This window comes from Cupressus sempervirens, chromosome 11, assembly GCF_028749045.1.
Source record: "Cupressus sempervirens isolate cs-2001-9-10 chromosome 11, ASM2874904v1, whole genome shotgun sequence".
Classification (NCBI taxonomy): Eukaryota; Viridiplantae; Streptophyta; class Pinopsida; order Cupressales; family Cupressaceae; genus Cupressus; species Cupressus sempervirens.
Genome location: NC_143128.1, coordinates 285,583,476 through 285,609,053, shown reverse-complemented (window position 1 = coordinate 285,609,053; position 25,578 = coordinate 285,583,476). Strand labels below are relative to the sequence as shown.

The window sequence follows — 25,578 nt, the reverse complement described above, 5'->3', positions numbered from 1 at the left end:
GCAGTTTATGAGGCTTTGTACTTCTATTGCATACATTATTGCTAGTTATTCTGACTACACTAAATAAAAATCAGGACTGGGATTTCTATGTTTGCAATTAATGTGGTGTTACTGTCATATTTTTTATATAATATGAATCTTCCATTTGCCGATTTGACAATTACATTTTGTATTCTTGGGGACTTGGTGCCCTCCCGCTGCTGCCAGAATGCAGAGACGGCCAGATATATAAATTTTTTTGGCTGATTGAAGGACATTTTCAGATTATTTGCAAACATAATATGGGGCATTTTATGTGGATTTGTACTGCTATTGCTAGTTATGCTGACTACCCTAAATAAAAATCAGAACTTGGGTTTCTATGTTTGCAATTCATGTGGTGCTACTGTCATAATTTTTATACTATATAAATCTTCCATTTGCCGATTTGACAATTTCAATTCATATTCTAATTTCTAATAGTTACTAGTAATTCGGTATTCAATGTATAAAACTTAAAGGTTCACATATACTATAATCTGTATTTAGTATTTCAAATATTGTATTTGGCATTTGCAATTTTGCTATTTTACTTCTTGTACTATTATACATCTTTTCATATCTAGCATTTGAAGTACTATATAGTATATAATATATACAACACCACCTTCCCTCCCCCCAACGTCTCAAATTGAAGTCCACTACCGCTGTCCCCAAAACTCGTAACCCATGTTACACTGGATTAGGTTGAAGATGCTCCTAAAAATAGAATAAAGTAATGGGAAAGTGCCATTGGTGAAGTTCAGTGCTCCCAAAAAGCAACCAAAGTAATGGGAAAGCATCATTGGTGATGTTTGAGATAGTGAAATGATCAAGGATAGATCATTGAAAGGTAAGAGCTGTAAAGTTTCTTAAAATTCTGTAACCTTTGATTGAATCAGAGTATCTCTGAATTAATCACAGGATCTAGATGCTTAGAGGAGCAGACTTTATTGTAACTATGTGTCCTCAAACTGCACCAATAACCTTCCTATATATCCTTGCCAAAGGATATGTCCCTCAAAGGGACATGTCCCTTTCTAAGTTAACATAATTAATCCTCCTATAAGTTGGTGATCAAAAAGATAAACATAATAACATCTAACACACACAATGTGTTAGATTAGTTAAGGATTATCAATCTACTTCTTGAGAAGTTGTCGGCTCCTAAAGAAAATAATCTAATGCCAACTTAATGATATATAAGGGTAAGAAGAAGTACGGTCTGCACTTTCAGACCTATAGGTTATCTGGTTAAATATACTTAACACTCCCTCTTAACCTAATAATCCTACAGAAGGATATTATATCTAGCAACACCAATACAGATGAATAAGCAAGAATTAATACTCTATATCTGTTTGACTCTTCTTAGTATGAGGTATCATAGAACACATAATACAAAGTCATAATACTAAACATGTGATATGACAAATCACTGCGGCTAGTGATAATCCACATGATAAATTTGAAGAGTAATTTAATTCCTTCATTTATCCAAGTTGTGACTCATAGAAACTCGTATTTCTATATCACAACAAGATCCTGAGTTTAAGATCTACCAGAGTACAGGATAAATCCGGAGAATAATAAAATTCTACCTTTATCCAAATTGTCACTCATAGACAGAAGTGTTTACATCACAATATGATCTTGAACTCATATAGATCTTACAATAGAACTTTATTGTTAACACATTATCTAAGAGATCGTCATCTCTCATAATGTCTTTTATACAAGTGTTCATTATCTCAGAAATCGTCACCTCTTAAATAATGAACACAAATGGTGAAGCCCATAACAGTCAATAGCCTGACAAATAAAATTATCATAAGAATACAAAACAATTCAATCATACCTGGATCTTTCCTAAGATGATCACACTCAAAGAGGTTTGATAAGAATACCTGCTTTCTAATTTCCAATACTTAAGGATAAAGTCTAGAGAATAATTAAATTCTCTCTTTATCCAAGTTGTGATTCATAGACATCAAAATGTTTCTTTCACAACACAATTTTGAATCTATTTAAGATTTTCCGTAGTCCTCTACTGATTTAAAACATCAAAAGATCATTTGCTATCACTGCAAATTCGTGCTGGAAGATTGCTTTCTATTACTGCAAACTGATGCTGCAAGACTATTTGCTGAGAAATGCTTCCACACCATGATGTTTATAAAGGTAGGCCCATCAAATGGTTGCTCACTTTAGATTTTCCAGACTCCTACTGGATATCAAATCTTCCAAGCTCCTTATTCAAGGTTACCTTGATGAGATGCCAAACTCCCTCTGAATCCAAAAATTATTTCCTAAAAGAACATTCTTCAAAAAAGAAAAAAAAATCAAGGCATATACTCTTCTTAAAAAAATACAAATGAGAGATATTATAGACATAAGGTAGCTCAAGTACAATAGATACTTATCTTTCCATCATAACCTTGACGAAAGCTTTTGTACTTTATGAGTATACACCATCTTGACATGGTACACTCAGTCTGAGTTTGTATGACCTAGATCCTAGGGAGTCAACTAGATCTTCTAGGTACTCTCTCTAACATATAACCTTCTTATAAGATGATACTTATGATTCTCTGCTACAAATTCTTTATTACTTGGGGATCAATAAAGCATGGTCTACTTCCTTTGAGTCAAGATTCACTATTGCAGATCATTTAGCTTCTCCTTTTGTCAGGAAGGCATACCATGCTAATATCCATGATCTTAGTGTCACAGCATGATGTCACTTTATTCCCTCTTTTCTAAGAGAACCATTACTAATAATCTGAATAGTCATAAGGTTATATAGAATGCATCTTTTCTAAGTCCACAATCATTAACACTCCCTCTTGGAGTTGAGGGAAGATCAGAAATGCCTTGAGTAAAATGTTTATCTGAAAGATCCCTGATGGATCTCTGCTGCAAATCTGCTGTAGATTTATTTTATTTTTGTTTTTTCCTGTTTATTAATGTTTTCTTGTAGAACTAGACGGAAATGCAGAAGAGTTTGTTTGTTTTTGTGTTTTTGATGATTATTCCACATAGAAATGAGAAGTAACAAATGGCAAGAAAAGAGTCTGAAAATAAATAACAATATGCAATAAAGTCAGAGTTGAAACAAATCGTACCAGGCAGATCTCTGAATTAAAGAGCCAAATAAAAGATCCAGTACATTTCCTCTAACAATGACGCCACAACTGGCTGATGAAAACGGGCTAATAAGATGCAAGATTCTGCTGCTGAGTAACCGATTTTTCTATGTATCCAAGTGCTGCAAATGACAGAGTACTACTGCAAGAAATGGCAGTGTACGGCTGCTAGAATTCACCTCCCATACGCCAAAGAACATGCCCAACAAAACAAACTGTAGGCCCAAGCTAAAGTGGCGTCTACCTTCCTCCTGAATACTGTTGAAACTACTGACAAACCAATACCAAATGCTACTGAGGGTTAGATCCCAGCCAGCAATTACCCTGGGGTTTGCGTCCCAGAATGCAAATCGCTCAAGCGGAGCAAATCTGAAAAGACGTGTTTGAAAAATATGCATAATCATGAGAAATGGCGCCCATCTCCTTATAACCCCTTGCAAAGCAATTCGAACCCTAAAGTGACCCCCAATTGGCATTGGCTATAAAAATGAATTAAATCTTATTTTAAAATGACTGTCACTAGAAAATGACCTTTTCCACCATAGTAATAAATCCGCTCACCAAATTGCCCTGAGACCAAAGAGGAAGATTTAGAGAATTTCAAGACCTTTCCAACGAGCTATCATAACATGGGATACACATCCAGATGAGGCCAAAATTCCCTTATTACTCCAAAATGGCTATTAACTTAGCCTTATTTAAATATTAAATGCTAACTTAGGAAATATTAAAAATATAACCCAAATAGCCATAAACTGCCCAACTGACATCACAAACCATAAAATCATCCTGTCACCTGTCTGTGACTGAAGTCGGAAATCAAGGATCCACTGGCAGTCTCATCCCTAAAATCTAGGGATGCTCCTAAAATTTAGGAAACAAGCCCTATCCCTCTGAAACTGAACCCAAAGGGTCATCTCATGGAAACCCAGCCCTGGGCATGATCATACCTGCTAAAAAGTAGGAATGAACCCCATAAATGTAGGAACTGCCTCCTAAAAACAAGGAACGTCACCCAACTAATCAATACCCACCAGAAAACCAAGTCCCCAACACTGAATAACCATACTGGGTCTCTATCCAACCCTGTCAGCCTACAAGACCCCATAATAAGCTGACTCACATGTCTCTGTTAGACTGATCTAGAGCGGGGACATGACATTATCTTAATGATCTATAGTCTAATGATGTAATCTTTATCCATGTGCATCTCATTAGTGATTCTATCCACGAGTTATCTTTACTGATGAACTCCTCTCAAACAAAATAATCGAGTTTGTCTAAGATGATTGAATCATTTGTTCTTATTCCAAAGTTCCCTTTTATAGTGGATCAAACTTATTCTGAATGGGAGTTTCCTTTCAATAGAGCGGCATTCAGCTTACTGTAAATTCTCCAAATGTCTCCATATCCTATGATTAATAAATAAAAAAATCGGATTCTCTGATTCTGAGTTTTGACAGGTGCCAAGAAAACTTTCTAACTTGTTGCCATCTCCCCTTTTGGAAGAACATGTAAGCAATTACTAGGAACTGACAAACAATTTCATATACTACTGATCACAGAATGAAATTCATCAATCAACCCGATAATTCCAATCACTGATTAAAAACACCAAAGCACTGTGTTTGCATCCCAACAACTGCAGGGTTTTTTTTTATTCCCTGCAACTGTTCCTTTCCTAGCACCTACTACAAGAAGTCTTAGGGTTTGTGATTAATAGCAGCAGATCCGTTACACCCAGTTGATAATCTTAATACTTATTTAGTTTTCAAGGCAACGAGCTCATATAACTCAAGTTGGCTATCAAGTTATATTATTGGTTTGAATGTTTCTTGAAACCTTCACAAGACTCTCCTTCGTAAGAAATCATTTAAAATAGAAGCCAGATGCTATGCATGTTAGTAGTCTCAAACCACTACTATCTATCTCAACAGGCGACTAGGCTTGTATACTATCAGATATGTCCTCCCCTCATGTTGTGGAGTCGTTCCAACTTAATCTTACCAAGCTTAAGGTTTGATATTGATGTTAAGAAGCCAGCTCGAAGATTTCATTCTGTCATTCCACCAGTGAGCGCATTTCTAAACTCAGCCTGAATGGCATTTAAATGGACACATGCAATCTTAAGTTACTTCTTTCCATTATTTCTAGACTTAGGTTCCCTTCATGCACCACCTTTCATTACATCTATATGGGCTGATGAACAGGAACTCCATGTTATCTAGAACCTTCGTGGTAGAATCTATGCCTTAGATCATTCTGTCAATTTGGGCCTATCAAAATGGATGGAGCAGCCATTTTACTATCATTCATGTCTAGATTGCAGCCACACACTATTCCAGCAAATCGTCTGGTAATTTGGGAATGCCTTCCAAAAAGTACAGAAGAGCTTGAATGGAATCACGATGCGCTTCAATTTCACCTGACCCCTCACTCTGTTGAAGATCCCTCTCCCTCTAGTATTTGCAAGATATGATTCCGCATGTGCCACATAAGCCCCATTGCAATATCCACTGTCGTGTCTTTGACTTAGGGTGCCTCTTTCTATGTGATGCCATGTAAATAAAATTAGGATGCTCGGTCTGGCAGTAGACGGGGTGGCTCGACACCAACGTGAAGCTCCTCCACTGACTAAAACCCTCGGCGGACGCTACATCCTTCACTTCCCTCTCCTGCACGGTGGTGTAAATATAGACCAACCAGCCCATCTTTGACAAGAAATGAGAAGTGATGAGCATTCTGTGTGTAATGAAGGACGGGGACACAACATTCCATGGAGGCGTCATAGTAGACTCCACGCCATACACCGTCGCCCCTAAAGGCAAGTTCAACACCACCAGATGCGCACAATCGTCCATTGAGTGTTGTTCACAGAACTCAATTATCCTTTGTAGTCGATTAGATGAATATTGGTATTTCATAGTCAGGCCCAATTCATCCAGCGACCCTGCCATGAATCTTGCCTCCCCCGACGGACACCGATGGTGACAAACAGAATCTCCCTATCGCTTCATCTTCTCCCTGTCCACCTCTTCCTCATCGGAATGCCTTGGTAGACTCGAATGACGGCAATATTATACGTTTGTGCTCCCCCAAGAAAGTATCTTCCCTTGGCGAATGGTGTTGCTTAGAACACCCTCCTTCTTCAATTGGATTCATCCTACAGCTCTGTAATCAATAGCCTATTGCTAGATGCGACACTTTTATCCATCATTTATGGCTCCTACAACTTGTATTTGGCTTTTCCGAATAAGTTGGGTCACCTATGTGATATTGTTCACTGCCATAGACACACTGAATATTTGAGATTAATTCCATACATATCATCTTGGCACCAAATATCAATTCCGACAAGTACAATGATGATTTTCTTTCCATGCACAAACACGATAAGAATTGTCGATTCTAAACAATTTTATATCCCTTAGCAATACAAAGTTCCCACTATTTTTGCTTGGACATTTTCCCTTCAAAGGCATCATACATAATGACTAAAGAATCTTAGATGTGATCTATGATTTTTCTTTGAAGGTATTGTTGGTCCTTTCTTCTATTTTTACTGTCAACACTCAATACCCGCCACTCTTTCTTCCGTCAAGATTCCTCCATTGGATTCGCTAGGATTTTGTTATTTGAAATCTAACACTGCTAATGATTCTGAAGACACAACTCAGGTGTGCGCAAAATCAGATTGAACTTCCACGGACAGTAATATTATTTCCCGTAATAATATTGGCACTTAAACGCAGACACCAATACCACTTCACAGGCAGGGGAAAATAATTGGTCTTTAGGATCTTTTGTTAAGCGGTAAAGCTTTTCTCAAAGGAACCTGGCTCTAATACCATGTAAAGTTTCTTAAAATTTTGTAACCTTTGATTGGATGAGAGTATCTCTGAATTAATCGCAAGATATAGATGCTTAGAGGAGCAGACTTTATTGTAACTATGTGTCCTCAAACTGCACCAATAACCTTCCTATATATCCTCGCTAAAGGGTATGTCCCTAAAAGGGACATGTCCCTTTCTAAGTTAACATAATTAATCCTCCTATAAGTCGATGATCAAAAAGATAAACATAATAACATCTAACTAACACAATGTGTTAGATTAGTTAAGGATTATCAATCTACTTCTTGAGAAGTCGCCAACTCCTAAGGAAAATAATCTAATGCCAACTTAATGATATATAAGGGTAAGAAGAAGAAGTACAGTCTGCACTTTTAGACTTGTAGATTATCTGGTTAAATATACTTAACAAGAGCAAGAATGCATTTCACTTCACTGTTATGGCCAATTTTCAAGGAGTTTATAAGCCCCAAGAATTTGTCAAGGCAAAAGAAAACTTGAATTGGCAAAGCCATGGAAACTGAATACAAGCATTTAATGAAAAATAAGAGTTAACTTCTTTTAGACCTTCCACCAGAGAAGAAAACCATTGGCTACGGACAAGTGTACAAGATCAACAAAGTTGATAGTGCACTTGACAAGTACGAAGCCTGATTGGACGAATAAGGTTTCTCACAAAAAGAAAGTGTTGGCTATGAGATCTTGCTCCTACAAGAAAGGTGAACACCATTCCCTTACTTTTGACCAAGGCAGCTTAGTTTGGTTGGAAAGCCCATCAAATGGACAAAAACTGTTCCTTCTTCAAAGGTGATTTAGATGCTGAAGTGTACCATGTCTCTATTAGAGATAAATCTCTCTAATTTTGTCTCTCTCTAATCCGTAGATTTACTTCTATTTGTAATGGTCACTCCTCCCCTATGTTTACATATTGTCTCTGTTCAATATGGAAACTTTTTCTCTCTCTTCCAATTGTTTCTATTTCTCTTTCTTTGTTATAGAAACATTCTTGTGTATACTTGTATATATAGATCATTCATGATCTATGTTTAATAAGACATTCGTTATTTTACCACAATATGGTATCAAGGCCTTTTTTTTCAAAAAACAATAATTTCATTATTGAAATTCTCCGAGTCATTTTTCAAAATAGGTTTTGAAAATCTTTAATTTTTTCATGATATTTTAGGCTCAAGATTTCAACATCCTTTACCTAGGTGTGTTCAAAAATTTGTTTGCAGGGGCTTTTCTTGTGCACCATTTGCCTTTCCCCTACCCACGCAACTAGCTTCTTCTAAAAAACATCTGACTTTTTGGCATTTTTGGGCCTGCATTTGACATTTTTTTGTGACCCTGTTTTTCTACAAATTTGTGGCCTTTTTTGTGAGGGCATTTTTAACCTGCCTTTTTCTGCACATCTTCTGCAAAAGGTAGCATCTAGGGTGTTAATAACCCTTTGTTTCTGATTTTCGTTCGACAGTTTCGTCCTCCACCATTTTTACAATGAAACTACAATTTCTTGAGTTCTTTTGAAACGCTTAAGTGCTTTGTTGTTTTGAAACACTTTTTGCAAATTCTTGGTGGGTTTTTGCAGATCTCAACTAAGTCGGTCTCTGTTTTTCCTAGGTGCATCATTTTCTATACCTCAATTTTTGAGCCACTAAACTCTTAATCTAATTTCAGACTCTTTCTAGATTTTTCGAGTTCTTTAGGGTGTCCTTTCATTTTTGTTGGGCCTTCCATTAATCTGCCTCAAAGTTTGTGCCTTTTTCAGATATTCATATTTTTTTCATCAAAAATGTGTCATGGTATCTCTCACCAATCTTCTCTTGGAAGGCAGTCAATCATTCAACAAGAAGAACTACAACACCTAGAAGAAAAGAATGATGACGACCTTTGAGTACCGTCGCCTTGAGGTGCTTGCTCTGGGTACCCTTTAGGCCTTTTGACAATTCGATTGCAACTTTTTTTGTTTTTAAGTTAGATTGACTATTAAAGGAGGGTATTAAAGTTAAATCTCTCTATTTTTGTTTCTCTCTCTCTTCTGTAGATTTACTTCTACTTCGAATGGTCACTCCTTCCATGTTTCCATAATTTCTTCTTCAATATGGAAACTTTCTCTTTCTTTCTTCCAAATGTTTCTGTTTCTCTCTCTTTGTTTTGGCCTCTTCTTGTGATAAATGTCAACTTGTGGCGAACCTGAGTAAGACTTGGGTTATAGTCTTCAATTGTTTGAAGACCTTGCATCTTCACTTTAGCTTTCAGAGTCTACTGATTCAAATTGTCTCCTCATATACTTATCTCAGGATCAAGTTCTTTGGCCCCCGTTTCAGAAAAAGGCTAGCTCACCTACTCAGGGTCACTAAGGGAATGGGTTCCCTCACCCTTCTAGAGAGACAGTGCTTTCGAAACCACTTTCACAACATAGAATCCAAATTATCTCTTCTAGACTATCTGGTCAGACTAATAGTTTATACAACTTTGTGTTTGGGGGCCTTCTCTCCTTGATTCGAATTTAGCCTCGATCGAGCGGATCCATACCCTTTTCCACTCGCTTATCAGATGTCACCAGTATGCTCCGCACTATTATTTTGGCCGAGCTTGGGGCTCATCCTCTCAGGCTTAGTGCCACCTTTGATTTGATCTTGTTCATTCACCGCCTTAGAGGCTTTGCAAACTCCACTAATGGTCACCACAAATACTCCTACCTCCCTTACTACTCCTCAATTGATATTGCCAGATCTATTGCGATGACCATGGATCGTTGTTGGTATACCCAAGCCACTACTTTATTGAGCTCAATCGAGATTGACATCGATTGTCTCTCAGCTTACCAATTTTCTTTGGATGCCCTCGCCCATCTCCCCTCATAGCAAGAGTAGAATGGGCATGTAAGACTAGACATATATAGACAATGCATCACCACGACCTGGATTAACCCCCCGAGGGGCCTGCGCACGTGGATTGCCTTCTATTTGCAACATTTCTTGGAGATCCAGGATGGGATTATTGTGTGTCCCTTTTACTTGAGTCGTCAATGATGTCACACCCTCCACATCTCTCTGGGTTCTTTCAAAGTCAGCTCTCACCAACTCCGATGCCAGACAGATCACCACCTTGCTAGAGACGATCGGATCTACCACCTTACCACTTTATCTAAGATTGAGACTAAGATCCATTTCATCTTCAAATGTCCCATATACTACAAGATCAGAGGCAAGTTCCACTGTTTATTTAGAGATTGCAGATCCCTTGCGGCCTTTTTCAACTATTCAGACCAACGGTGCTTAGCGCTCTTCCTCTGGGAGGCTTCTTAGCTCCATGACCACACTCTACAGCTCATGTTTCCCCAAAGCCAAGCCTCGAATCAGCTCATCAATGCCTTTATCCCACTCATGTCTCTCTCTAGGGGCACGAAGTGATCACTCACTACACCCATCTCCGAGCACACTAGATTTGTTAGACCTCGTCAAGGATTCGCCAGATAGCGAAACCCTACCTCCAGCTTTACTCGGAGACGGTCCCAGACTCTTGATCATCTAGTGGTGTATCCTTCGGTGCTAGTTCACTTCTTACTAAGAAAGGATAGCTAGTCCTTCACTCGTCTGTTGTTTTACTTGTTTGATTTCTTGATTGCTCTTTCCTGCACACCATTTGGTGCTCCTGCTGGGTTTTTCCCCATTGTTGTAATCTTCCTATCCCTTGGACCCTTTGTTGGTCTCTTGTTGGACATTAATATCATCATCTTATCTTATCTTATCTGATAGATCATTCATGATCTTTTTAAATAAAATTCATTATTTTACCATAATAATCTCAGCATAAAGGTTTTCAAGTTGCAAGAAAAGAGCAATAGGTATACAACATGAAGAAAGATTTGAATGGCCTAAACACCCAAAACATGGTACATTAAAATTGGCAAGTATTTAGTAAGATGAGGATTCCAAACAAGTCTTTCAAGTTCAAGTTTGTAAATCAAAAGCCTAGTTTACAAACTCTCCAAGTTCCCGAGTACTTTCCATTTTTTTTGCTAGGCAACTTTTCACAAGTTTACCTCTCACATTTTTATATTTGCAAAAAACATGGGTAAAAATGGCAACGCAAGTAAAATGCTAGTTAGAATGTGTTTTTCACATCTTTTTGCTATAAAACCTTGCATTTTCTCTTTCAAGATGTCAATTCTTAGTTTAATACATTTTGTAAATGTGCTTTACAAAAAAAAGCATGTATCTTTAAGAGATTTTAAATTTTTAGTAGATTCTACTTAGCCGAATTTTTCCCAAGTTGAAAATTTTAGGCTTGTGGAGTGGTCTCCTTGTCCAAGTCTGCTAACCATGGTGGAAGTATATGCAATGAGATCATTCTATTGTTTATTATGTGATTAATATTATCCTTGCAAGTGGTGAGATGAATTTGATTGAACAATGTGAACATAAATCGAGTAAAGCTTTTGGTATGACTGATATAGGCCTCTCGCATTATTGCCTAGGTTTAGAAATTTCACAAATAAGTGATGGTAATTTTATTTCTCAATCTAATTATACCAAGAGTCAACAAATTCAAAATGATAGTTTGCAACCAAGTACTAATCAATTTTGATTTACCACACTTGAGGGGCTTGTTTGAGTCCATATAGTGCTTTCTTGAGTCTACATACTTGGTGTTCTTTGTTGGTAACCTTGAAACTAGGAGGTTGTCACGTATACTTCTTATAACTCACTGTTGAGGAAGGCACTCTTAAACTTTATATGATGGACTTTCCATCCACACTAAGCTGCAATGGCGAGAAGAAGATGAATTGTGCTCATCTTGGTAGTAGGAGCAAAAGTCTCCTCATTATCAATGCCCTCCCGCTATGTGAACCCTCGAGCAACTATTTTGGCCTTGTATTTATCTAAGGTAAAATCTGCATAATACTTGACCTTATAGACCTGTTTGCAGCTAATGGGTTTCTTCTCTAGAGGAAGATCAAATAGAATCTAGGTGTGATTCTTCAAAACACTTTGGTATTCCACATCCATAGCTTGTTCCCACTCCGCCTCTTTAAATATCTAAGGATCATAAATACTATGAAGGTTGACCATGAGAGCAAAGTTAACTATATCTAGCTGCTTGCCCTTATTTCTAGAAGATCTACCCCTCATCAAGATGAAGATCATTGGTAGTCTTAGCCCACCATTTAGGTCAAAGAGTAGATGTACCAATATTAGGAGGAATAACTAGAGCTGAAATAACTTGAGGTCGAACAAGATCTAGAACAAGTGGAAGATTAGCATCATCTGAAAGAAAGTCAAGTAGTGCATCATCAAGTTCAGATTTTGCATCATCCCTCCCATCAGATGGACCTAACAAAAAATGGACACCAAAATTAGAGGCCTTCAAAGGTTGATCTTCAAAATTCTACGCAAGCGAGGAAGAGAGAAATGATCCTCGTTCTTCATCAAAGATAACATTGTGATTGAAGATAAGAAGACCAACGTCTGCATCAATCAACCAATAAGCCTTACAGTTGTTGTTGTAACTTGTAAACATAAGCTTTTGACTCTTGGAATCCAACTTGGAGCGTTGAGCATTTGGAATCCAAACATATGCTAAAGAGCCAAAACTTTCAGATGACTGATCTTAGGTTTGCGACCAATCAAGGCTTCCTCAATAGTCTTTCCCTTAACAACATGTGTGGGAGGCCTATTAAGGAGATAGACCTCAATGAAGACTTCTTTTGGAATATTTATGCATTCCATCATAACTTAGTCATTTGTATAATGGTGCAGTTTGGAAACTCCACATCATTTTGTTGAGGGATTTATGGTGTGGTTAACTGACATTTTATGCCTTAGTGTATCACAGAAAATGGAGAAAGCAGTAGAACAAAACTCTCACCCCATTATTAGACCTAAGAGATATAATAGAACCAGACTCTTTTTCTACCAAGGTCTTAAATATTTGAAATACAATAAACACCTCTAATTTGTACTTAAGAAAGTACATTATACAGCCACATTTGTCTACTAAAATCATCAACAAGAAGTAAGAAATACCTGCACCCAATAACAAAAGGAGTATTCGTTGGACCACATACATCAACAAGGACCAGCTGTAATCACTTAGATGCTCACCATGAGTCACCATCCTTGAGCAGTGTCTTGTGCTACTTTCCAGCCTGAAAAGCTTCACAAACTCGCTGACTTTGAGTTGAATTTCAAGTAGTCCAAGTACTAAATCATCCCAAACAAGCTAAGGAAGGTAGTGAATGTCCATGTGACCATATCGTCGATGTCAGGAACTGATGATGGAAGCTATTTTTTTACAAAAGCATACTCAAGAGAATCACCAATATCCACAAGTCTGTATCAACCATGATCCTCAATACGAACAACAACAGTAGTGTGTGTTGCACAATCAACAATCAAGCACTTGTGAATTGAATATCACATCAAGCTAAAGAAAATGTTGCATGATCTTACTCATTAAGAGTAGGTTAACTTCCATGCCAAGAACATGGTATACAATTAGGAAGATTAGATTCCTCCCACCAGATTGTATTTGTACGTTACCCTTGCCAATAACAGTATACTCTTCACCTTCTCCAAATATAACTAAATCAGTAAAGGGAGAAAAATATCTAAACCAATCATGCATGTGAGTGAAATGTTGAGAAGCGCTTGAATCGATATCCCAAGCATGAAGGCATAAAAGGCAGACTCTTTCTACTCTCTGTGCTTAGCAACATTGGTTGCAGGCTAAGACCCTCCTTGCTTCAGCTCTTAGAAGCCAACCGATTACAACAATACCTGAGCAAATAGCCATATTTGTGATAGTAATTACACTAGACTTTCTTCTTTGAAGCATCATGTGACTAATTTGAGCCCTTTTGATGAGATGGTTGAAACTATTGAGATTTGCCTTTACCTTTGTGAGGATTTGGTTGAAAAGGCATGCTCTAAGGAGGACAAGGTAGCAGGAGGACAAGGTAGCACCACTACCAAACTATTGTATCTAATGATCTTGCTACAGAGTTTTGGTACATAATTCTGAAGATTCCGGATCAACATTAGTAGAAGTAATCTTGAGAGTCTCTATAAAGTGCTCATAAGATTTTGGTAGACTCTCAAAGGTGATGACAACTATATCTTCTTTCTCCATTTTCTGACCAATAGCTGCAAGCTAATCCCGAATGTCCTTAATCTCTGTGAGATGTTCTTGTAAGAACATGCATTCATCCATCATGATGGAGAACAATTGGTTCTTCCGAAAGAATGCTCAGCGTTTGTCAAACGTCTCATGCAACTCCTTGAGATGTTGCCAGATGTTTGTTACTGACTTGCCAAAAAGAATTTGAGGCAACTGATCATCTATGTCAAAGAGCTTGAGAAGCATGACAGCTTCTCGATTCTGATCATCAAACTTGTCTATATCTTCTTGTATACTGGTAGGACGAGTTTTTGTGCCCAACACAATCATCTCAAGTCGACGATATTCGAAGATTGTCAACATGCACTGCTTCCGGGTGTTATAGATTTTGTTGTCAAATCTATGATTGCTCTCCGAAATTAAGTCGGTCAATGATACCATCTTGCACATTTCCCAATGCATATAAAATGAAATACAATAGAAGAGGCAAAGCACAGATTCAATATCATGAATCCCAATGCAAAAAACAGAGACATGCAGCTACAGACTTAACCAAAATAATGGCGTACGGTCAGTGTGGATTTCAAGAAAAATTTCTGGCTGACCCAAAAAAATCTAAAGAGAACCCAGAAATCCTTTAAAAAACCTAGAAAAAATCATTAATTAAAATTCAAATCCGTTGGCACAAACAACGAGGCACCCAGAAAATTCAAAGACCAACCCAATTGAGCTCTCACAAAACCCACCAAGAATCTACAATTAGTTTTTCAAACCAGCACGAAAAAAGAGAGTTTCAAACAAAACCCTGGCCGTTTTGGAAAAACTCCAAAACAATGGTAGATAATCTTTGCAGAAGCAAAAACTGACAACGCGAGTTTGTTTTTATCAAACTGCTGACCACTGGTCATTTTGAGAAAAAAACAGATCAACAATCCTGTCAGCCCAAACATAAATGCAGACAAAAAGAAAAAACAAGGTCGTCTATAGCAAGAATGACCAAAAATCGAAGCTGCATTTGGAGCTGCAGAAGACCAGAAATGACGTGCAGGAAAAATTTGCAGACAATAGCAACAAAAATGACGCCAAGATAGTGATCAGCAGGGGGGGAGAAATGATGCAAAATTTCATGCAAGCAAAAAATACTTCCAAAAAAGCTTCTCAAGTTGCAGACCTGCAATTTTCAGAAGCAATGATCACGAAAAAATCCTGGTCAGGTTTGGAGAAGAAAGCAAGATCCCAAGATAAATTTCAGAAAAAAATTATGAGCAAAAAATTCAGAATGAAATTCTAAAAAATTTTAATAAAAAGACTATGCTGTGATACGAGATTGCACAATGTAATTGGTAAAATATTTGATGTATTAACAAATGATTGAAGAGATCATTATAAAAAATTTACAAATATACAAAATAGAGAGTTTCTAATAAGATACTGAAGAAGATCATAAAGACAGTCTTATCTACAAATAATTGCACATCATACATAATTGCCATTAAAGTAATAAAATAATAATATTCTAATAATCCAGTCTTTCACAAGCATACCAAACATGTGGAGCTTCATTCCTCGAGTAACTTGTAGATGGATTGACAATGCTGCAGTATTGCGATTCTGAGGATCAAGCTATAGACATTCTTAGCAAATCATTGAGTCCTCACAAATTTGTCAAATTTCACAATAAGCTTGGGTATAATTAGTAAACTGACCATTAAGGTCGATATTATAGCATTATTATTATATTTAGTATATAATGGTCAATTCTTCTCTAGGAAAGACTTTAGGACTATTTTTTATTCTTTTAGTTAAGTTTTTAAACTTTTCTTAATTAGTTGTCGCTATTATCCTTTAAGAATAAAGTTTTTTTAATTCCTATTCAAGGCTACTTTCATTCCTCAATTTAGTATCAAATAGTTTGGTATTCATTAAGTATTATGTATTTTTGTAACGGTGTTTTATATCCATTAGTAAGGAGTAGACAAGATTAAATGAAAAGCATGCTGTGCCACACTAAGGAAGGAAAGAAAGGTGGGTCATATTGGGAAAGGTCAATTCTTTCATTTTTCACAGCTACTCAAATAAAACAAGTACTTTTTGGAGCTACCATAGTTTGAAAGAAAGTATAGAAGCTATTCTAAATTAAAAAAGCAAAATTTTCTGTAGGACAAAGCTCAAACATTAAACTAATTTAACAATTTTTCAACCCAATGGATGCAACTAAAATCCAATTTCAACTTCTTTTTTCCTCCTATTTTTTTCCAATCAAATAGATTTATGTTTTTGAAAACCTCTTGTTTCTTGGTTTTTAGAAGCAAAACCACTATGTTTCTAAGTATGTTTCACTTATCTAGGAGTTCAAAACCAAATGAAGTGCCTGAGAAATTTCAATACAAGTAGTCAATAATGAAGTACACAACTGAAATTAAATAATTATTAATTTCATTGCTTTAAAAAAAATTATGAAATCAGATGATAGTTATGGCACCTACCTGACCATCTCTTTGCATGATTCTCGTACAGAAGTGGAGTCAGGCTTTGTCAGTATTATCACAGATTGTGGAGGTGAAACCCACTCCAAAGTTATCTAAACACATCAACCAACAATGGAATTTGGTAATACACTATCAGAAAAAAGCATACTACCTACATTTAATGAATAGAATAAAAGTCAGATTTGCTTTATGAATTTGTCTCATATCGAAGATGTAACATGTAAGAGACATGCCAAACAGTCAAAATATAATCATAGGAATCAAGGACTATTTTGTATTTATATACATAACAAGAAGTGAGATATAATGTATGTGTACATGTGTTATATATGTGTATCTATTCTTAAAACACAAAAATGTGTGCTAGTGTTTGTATCTGTGAGTTAGTATCTGCATGATGCATCTATGTATAATGGCTTAGCCATTTGATACCGAAATAGGATGTTTTTGTACCTGCTTACTGCTACGGACAGCAGTTGTAATATTACCACTCTCAAAAGAGACAACGTCATGCTTATGCCGTGTATTCTTCTCAGGATTACATCCCCATGCAAGTGTGAACAAGGACTGCAGAGATGAAAAGCATTTTCTATCAAAAAATAGATTCAAAGACAATCACTACTTTTGTGCAATGATTTCCTCTGTGTTTCAAGAGCCAGAGCAATGCCCAATTTCTATAGCAAATAAACAAAAGAACAAAACATCTTCCAGGAATATGTTAGGACCTTTCAGTACTTAGAACTTTTATGCCTACAAAATTAATAAAACACAGATCCTTGTCTGAAAAATGTCCCACCTGCCATTGTAAAATGCCATCAATTATAAAGCAAACCTTATTCCTACCAATGGCTAAAAAAATTAAAATCCAAGGTTAGCAGCTACAATGCTTGAACTATTATCCATTTGTTTCAGCTGGTCATTGTCAGGAATCTGGAAAACCATAATTGACAATTGCACATTAGATTGCAAACTTTTCCACTTTACAAAATGGGTGCACATATCAACTTCAGAAGGGAGATGAGAACAAAATAACTTATTGCACTGCATGATAGATTTCAAGGCATGGCATGGCCAATGGCCGGGCACTTTCTCCAACTTCAATTGCAAAACATTTTCAACATTGTAAATGTAAACTTAAAGGTTAACCTTTTAAGACTTCAATACTGACATAGGACTTTATCTATCCCAACCCCAATTCCAATCATCAATTTAAGGTCCATATTCACAAGAACAATTTGGAATCCATCACATGTCAGAGGTCATCAAATAATTTGTCAACTCAAAAGGATTTTAATTCCACATTTATGATTTGACAATTGGCAATATTTCTTTATCTATAATAGGGTGTGTGTGGGGCACGAGACAGAGTTTTGGGGATGACAAAATTCAAAATCATGAGGAAATCAGAGAAATGGCTACATTTATATAAGCCATCCTTTTAAGACTTCGTTACTGACATAGGACTTGTATCTTTTTGAAGCCTAATTCCAACCTTGATCATCAATTTAAGGTCCATATTCACAAGAACAATTTGGAATCCATCACATGTCAGAGTTCATCAAATTTTTCAACTCAAAAGGCTTTTAAATCCACATTTATGATTTGACAATTGGCATTATGTCTATATCTAATAGGTGTTCCCCTGCTGTATATATCATTTATATGTATATATATGCAGCAGGAGACAGAGTTATAATAGGTGTTCCCCTGCTGTATATATCATTTATAGGCAGGAGACAGGATTTTGGGGATGACAAAATCTAAATTTGTGGGGACAGCAGGGGAATGGCTATATATTTATAAAAGCCATCCCCCATAAAAGAAACTATAATATCCCCAATTTTGTCAGCATCAGAGTTTCAGGGATTAGCCTATTATTGTGATTCGCATAGGCTAATTATTGTGGATAGGGGGTCTTCTACGGCAGTGGCTTGGCTTGGGAGGGTCTTATCTTCTCCACATCTCAGTAAGCTACAAGTTGGTCTTCGTTTGGCTCAAATCAGAGTTTGTTTGGGCTTATTTTTTTGTACTTACTATTTGTGGTAGGTTGGTGTTGATCAAGATGGACCCTTTCTATTTTTGGAAAGTGCATTTGGTCACATGGAGAAATAATAGCTTCTTGAGTGAAGTTACATTTTGGCAACAAAAGGGAATCTGGAGGTTATAAATACAAGCTCATTTCATTGGGAAAAGCACGCTTGAAAATATAAGTGCTTTTGTTGCCTTTGTAGCTTTTTCTTGAAGTCCGAATTGCGAGCCCTTGCTGAAGTATAAGGGTCTCTGAGTTTCTGATCTTTGAAGTCTCTGTTGAGGTATAGTGGATTCACTGGTCAAATCTCGTAACTATCATTATCTGTGTCTAGGAGATTGGCGTTATAATTCTGGGATTCATCTCTGAGTATTGTGGCAAATTGTTGCTGCTGTATAGCAATATGCTTGGTCTCCTATTGTAATCCTGTGACTGGGGAGAGACTAGTTGTGGGCATCTACAATTGTGGTGATCAGATTTTCCTTGTGATCTACGAAATCTGAATGATGGAGGAAGCCATTAATTTCTGAGGCTGCATCTTCACTAGCAGCATTTCGAAGCTTTGGGCATTGTGTGTTGAAGCCGGCATTGCACTAGGGAACAACAGGCGTCTTACTTTAACACCTGCGTAATGGCACGTACAGCAGCAAATTCAAGGGCTCACGCATCTGCACTCAATACTTGTACACGTGGCCGATAACAAGCTGTGATTTTGGTGTAGTGCGATTCATGGTGAGGAAGCAATCATTGCCTACGGCTGGGAGTTGACATAGAGGAGCTAACGTTGACAGCAGGAGGGCAAATTTAGTGAGACAGCCTGTCAAATATATAATGCAATCCAGGTTCCATTTAATAATATGTAATTCTGATAATAATAAATAAAGTGCAATGTGGTTTTGATTTCCAGTTACAGTCTGTTTTCTCATATTGGCATTTTAAATTTCTTAAAGTTGCTGATACGTAAGGCCAGAATCAATTTAAAGTTGAGTAGTTGTGCAACTTTTGTTATGGTTACTAAGATTTATAACATTATTTATAGTGTTAACAGTTTGTTTGCCAACTGTTTGTTGAAATGTCAAATGTCTGAATAAGTGGTATTGCTAGAAGCATAACCGAACAAGGTTATTACAAAAACTTTGAAAGAAAGAAATTCTATTGTTGTTTACAAGACCAAAAATAGGTCAATGGGAGAGTACCAGTTAAAAGAAACTGATTCTTGTTTAAAGGAAATTGAACTAATTAAGTAGTGATCCTTAGACTAGGCTTGGCCACATAAGTTATCGTTCAATAAAGCACCGTCCAGAAAACAAATTGAATACTTGGGACAAGCATAAATACTTATCAAAATCCTTCCAAAGATTGTCACTGTCACACACCACCCAAAAATGTCTCAAATGCAGTCAATCTAAATGTGGTAATTATGTTAAGGAAAACAGAAAAGTTCAACACGGAGTGAGAAGAAATTGTCAAAAATATTCATTATCTTGCAGCAACATTGATCATATGCAAACCATTGTCATAGAAACTCAGAATCACACACTAGGAAGAGTAGAAAGAAGGGCTTTAAAGGTCCAATATAAGTTTCCTTCTTTGTCAAGTACTTGTAACTTGATCCAAATTTGGAAATTCACAGTATTTTGTGGGGGCATATACCTAGGGTATTTGGGCAGAATCTGGATGAGAGACATCTTGAGGAGAGTGAGATGGAATTACCTAGTCCGTCCTTCAAGTACAACCTATAGAGGTGGCCATCCCTAGGTTAGCCCTGCAACTCAAGGGCATTTTATTATGGGAAGCAATTGGTAAAATGCTTGCTTGATATTAACAGAGATCCATAGATCAATATATACAAAAGAATAAATGATGTTTCCTTAGGAAACGATCATCAAGAAAAGAAACATTCTATTCTAGCAAACAGATAACTAACAACTAACTAAATATTAAAAAGATTCTAATATTTATAATTATTTACAATAGATAACCATTAAATAGAAATAGAAACTATCTATTATCGTAATACCCTCCCTTAATGGTTAATCTATCTGCTACACCAAGTTGTCCTCTGAATTTGACACACTTATCTGGACCAAGAGGCTTGGTGAGAATGTTTGCAATCTGATCCGCTATAAGAACATCAAGTCTATTGTTGTGTCTTCAACCAGCTGCCATATGTAGTGACAATGAACATCCACACGCTTGGTTCATTCATGGAAGATTGGATTCCATGGTAACTTGATAACACCTCCGTTATCAACAAACAAAGTGGCCGGTCCTATTGGTGACATATGCATATCCCCAAGCATCTGACGAAGTCAAACAGCTTCAAAACTTGCCTTAAATGTCCCTTTGTACTCAGCCTTTGTAGAGGAGAGAGAAACTGCCTGATGCTTCTTACTGGTCCATGTGACGGCACCGGATCCCAAACTAAACGCATATCTAGAAGTTTACATTTTATCGTCAACAAAACCTACCCAATTTGAATCTATAAACCCACTGAGTTTAGGATTAGAACTCCAAGAGTAAATAAGTCCATAATTATAGTGCCCTTCACATAATGAAACACACACTTTGCTACCATCCAATGATCAACCTTGGAAGCTGTCATAAAGCGTGAGATGTAGCTGACTGTGAAGTCAATATCAAGTCTAGTAACAGAGAGGTAAATGAGGTTGCTTACTAGTCGCCTATATGTAGTATCATCAATTGAAGTGGAATCAAATTTGGTTGATAACTTCAAACCTTTCTACATGGGTATAGATGCAGGCTTGCAATCCTGCATACGAAACTTGTCTAATAAAGCCTTGGCATATTTGGACATAGAAATGAATATACCAAAAGATTGTTGTCAAACCTCAACACCTAGGCAGTAATACATGAGCCCAAGATCAGTCATATCAATATATTGGCATAAAGTCTATTTGATTCCCTAAATCCAAGATGAAATTGCCAGTGATGATCAAATCATCCAAATAAATGACCAAAAGGATGATGTCACTATTAGCAGTATTGTTGTACAAATTTGAGTCTAAAGGACTCCTCTAGAAGCCTTGATCACTGAGGTACTTATCAATTTTCATGTATCATGCCCTAGGGGCTTGCTTCAAACCATAGAGAGCTTTCACTAGTCTAAGAACCTAGTGTTATTTACCAGGAAACTTGAAACCAAGGGGTTGAGTCATGTAAACCTCTTCTTGGAGGTCACCATTTTGAAAAGCACTCTTGACGTCCATCTGATCAACCTTCCAGCCAAATTGTGTTGCCATGGCTAGGACTAATCTAATAGTGCTCATCTTTGTTGTAGAAGCAAAGGTCTCCTCGTAATCAATGCCTTGACACTAAGAAAATCCCTTCGCCCTAAACGAGCTTTAAACTTATCCAAAGTACCATCAAATTTGTATTTTATTTTGTGGACCCATTTGCATCCCAATGGGTTTCTTCCCTGATGTAAGATTAGAAAGGACCCAGGTGTGATTCTTCAACAGGGTTTGATGTTCGGATTTCATGACATGTTCTCATTCTAGAATTCCTTTAGCCTCGAAATATGTTTGAGGCTCAAACACACTATGAATGTTGGTCGTGAGAGCAAAATTAACTATCTCTGTAGGTTTTCTCTTTTAACAAGCAGTTCTTCCATCAATGAGCTCATCATCTCAAAGATCAACTAGTGTCTTATCCACCACTTAGGCCAAAGAGGAGAAGGACCAACAATAGGATCAGGAAGTTCTTTATGATCAAGTTCCTCATCAGAAGAATCTGGATCAAAATTAGGTGAAGCATCTACAAATCTGAGCGATTCTGCAAAAGAAGCTGGAGGTATCTGTATAGGAATCACTGGTATAAGTGGAGTTGTTGGAGCCCTCCCATCAAGTGGACCTAATGGAAGCCGAACTTCCAAATCATGAGCCTTCATAAGTTGATTTGTTGGATCAAGAATAGGAGAGATAGACATGAATGGTAATCACTACTCATCAAAGACAGTGAGCAGTGATGACCATTCATGTTGGTAGTCAATGAACCAGTCTCTACAATGAATGAAATGACGAGAGGCAGCTGAATCAATGTACCAGACAAACGACTTCACATTATTTGCACGTCATTTAGCCATGAAGGTGTAAAAGATAGATTGTGTTTACTCAGTGTGCTCTGCACTGTTCGCTTTTGATTGCAAACCAAATTGCTTAGAATGGGTAGCTAAGCGTTTTTAGCTAAAGTGATGACTGTGTTGATGCGAGTTTTGTATCACTTACATAACATATTAGCAATCGAACATTTGATACGGAGTATCAAACATACAATTCCTCTCTTGAAAAGTTATTACTCATGAAGACATAAGCAATAGCTCCAATGTTCCTTACACCATTGGATACTCGCTCAGTTTTATCGATGTGATTCGCTAATAATCACGTAGGCGGCCTTACGTAAATTGTTGAGGATGACTTGGACTTTGATGGGATGAAGGTGATGGTGGCTCAGTTTGTGAAATGTGTGGAAGCAGATAATGTTGATGGTCGTGATGATGGAGGGTGTGTTTGCCGATGATGATGTTGATAGGAAAGCGATGGTCGTGGAAGGTGAATGGATGTGTTTAACTACTTGACCTACTCCTCTAATTCCCTTCTCTAAACTTCGACTACCCAGCTACTCACTATTCTACTCCTACTCCTATGAATGGAAGGTTAGCAAATAGACGGGGATTGAACCTAATGAGAGCTGACCAGCGGCCTCACTTCCACAAGTGCAATGATTCAAAGGAAAAATAAACTAGTTTACCACACAAAGCTTCCCAACCAGCTGCTAGGATGCTAGTGGCCTAGTATTGATCCCTATCAAACATTTACCAATGCTACCATACAACTATCTATCTACTTTAACTTCACTTAAACTACTTGAAATGAAACCAACTTTAATAACTTGAAAAGAAATCTAAGTGGAAGTAGAAAACATGCAATAACACCCAATGTTCTTGATCAACATGCCAATCGCAACAATGAAAAAGAGAGCAATTTTGGTATTATTTTTGCAACAATTTCTCAAACCACTTTACAAATGAGAGCAAATGGCCTTTTATAGGGGCCAGAAATACAACGGACGGTGGAGATTAAAACAAGATCAACGATCCAAATTGGATCCTTAAAACCCTACCCCATCAGCCAATGAGAAGTTGCCACCTCATCAATGGACCAATGAAAAAAGTGCAAAAAGTGGCAACCAATGAGAAGGCACCAAAATGGTGGCCAATCAAAAATAGACACTTGTCCTATTCTAGAAGAAAGGGAAATTGCCACTTGGGCTTACATCAAATGATCTTCTAATATAAATCTTCCCTTTTCTTTCATTTTCTTAGCTAAGGCAATGAACTTAGCTAGCCTTTCATTAACTTCTCCCGTAACAAGATAGGGTGTGTGCTTTGCCCTGAGTTCTGCTGACTTTGCCATGCCACTTGCTGCTTGTAGTATCCTTTCGTGATCCTTCTCATATTCTTTCTCAAATCCAATAAAAGCATTGAGAGAGGAAAGGGTGCCCAAATGCTTCTTCTTGATAGCAACCTCTCCCAACTTATCCAATCTCGATCCGAAATCTGTTTCATTGACATCCTCTTCTCTAATATCCTCAAAATCAAGTGCCACCCCAACGTCGCTCATCATGGTTGAAATAGAAGTGTCGACGCTTGGACTGTGTCATGCAATCTCGTTATGTATCTCTTCAAGTGTTCTAAATCTAGTAGTCAATGCAACAAACCAAGATTCAACTATACTCAATCCTCTCTCATCAACCAACCTGGCCCTTTGCAAATGTGCCTCTGGTAGCCCAATGAACGCCTGTAGCCTAGGAATAGCCAAATCTCTGATGGGAAAGAAACCTTTCCACTCTTCTTCGAATAATCCGAACTTGTCTCTAACGGTTACTAATGACTGGAATGTCGAGACGAAGGAAGGCAAGAAATTTCGCCCATCTTGGATTGTATCATGGATCCTATCCCTGACTTCGTGTAGCTGAGCTGATATCTCTCCTGAATTGCTCCCGCTGTCTTGAGGAAGGGCTACCTGGTGCAGCTGCTGGATGGGCTGGCTATCTCTCCAATATTTGTTCTCGGCCTCCAACTTTATTATCCTTTCATTTGCCTTCCTTAACCTCTCTCTAATCGATGTTATACCTTCCTGGACCTCCTCACACTCCATATCATCTGTATTCCTTCACAAGTTATGTTCCATTATTTCATATTCTTGGGCCACAATCTCATTCACTGCCTTGTTGACTATTGGAATAGCAATCTGAACCTTTCGGTGATCATCATTGTTGCCCGTGATTACCCTTGCCACCGTTGTTGCCATTTGTTTTTGGTTCTCGCTATCACCATTTTCCATTAACCCTTGGATGTCCTCAGCTGTATGGACTGCTACTACCTCGCCTCTTGGCATTAGCATTTGTCTTAACCATAGTGGTGCAGTGCATCTCCCCAAATCTGGATTTGGTTCGACTAACAAAGCATCACCAACGGCCTCGAGTTCCTGGCTTATTGCCACGATGTCGATTGGTCCATCTTCTTCTCTACTAGTTTCTTCCATATCATTTCCTTGCTGGTTCTCCGAGAGAGGGGAGTATTCGGTGCTTTCACTATAGCCACTTGATTCCAAATCAGAGCTCACCTCCACCGCGGCCCTTTTATCATTCGAATTGACCTCTTGGCCTCTAGCCTCAACTATACTCTCTCTTGATGGCGCTACATGTTGTCTCTTGGCTGGAGGCTCTGGATGTTCTTTGCCCTTCTCTACCTTCAAAACTTTCTTCTTGCCATTTCTAATTATTTCCTGTTCCGGCCATTTCCTTCATTCCTATGCCCAACTGATTCTGTTTGTCTTTCTTTTGGCTTCATCATGTCATGGGTAAGGGGAATCCTTTGTCTTTGTAGCTTCCTT

General features: G+C 37.5%; 1 protein-coding gene across 2 annotated transcripts in view; it reads right to left on the bottom strand.

The window, feature by feature from the left end:
* The window catches only part of LOC149529222 (putative NAD kinase 3), a 204,836-nt gene that overhangs the window by 97,292 nt on the left and 81,966 nt on the right, over positions 1-25,578 (bottom strand). For both annotated transcript variants that reach the window (XM_089811004.1, XM_089811005.1), the window contains exons 5-6: positions 17,086-17,199; positions 16,630-16,724 (exon numbers count right to left, since the gene is read on the bottom strand). In XM_089811004.1, coding sequence (XP_089667130.1) covers positions 16,630-16,724; positions 17,086-17,199 — 209 coding nt within the window. The remainder of the gene's footprint in view (positions 1-16,629; positions 16,725-17,085; positions 17,200-25,578) is intronic.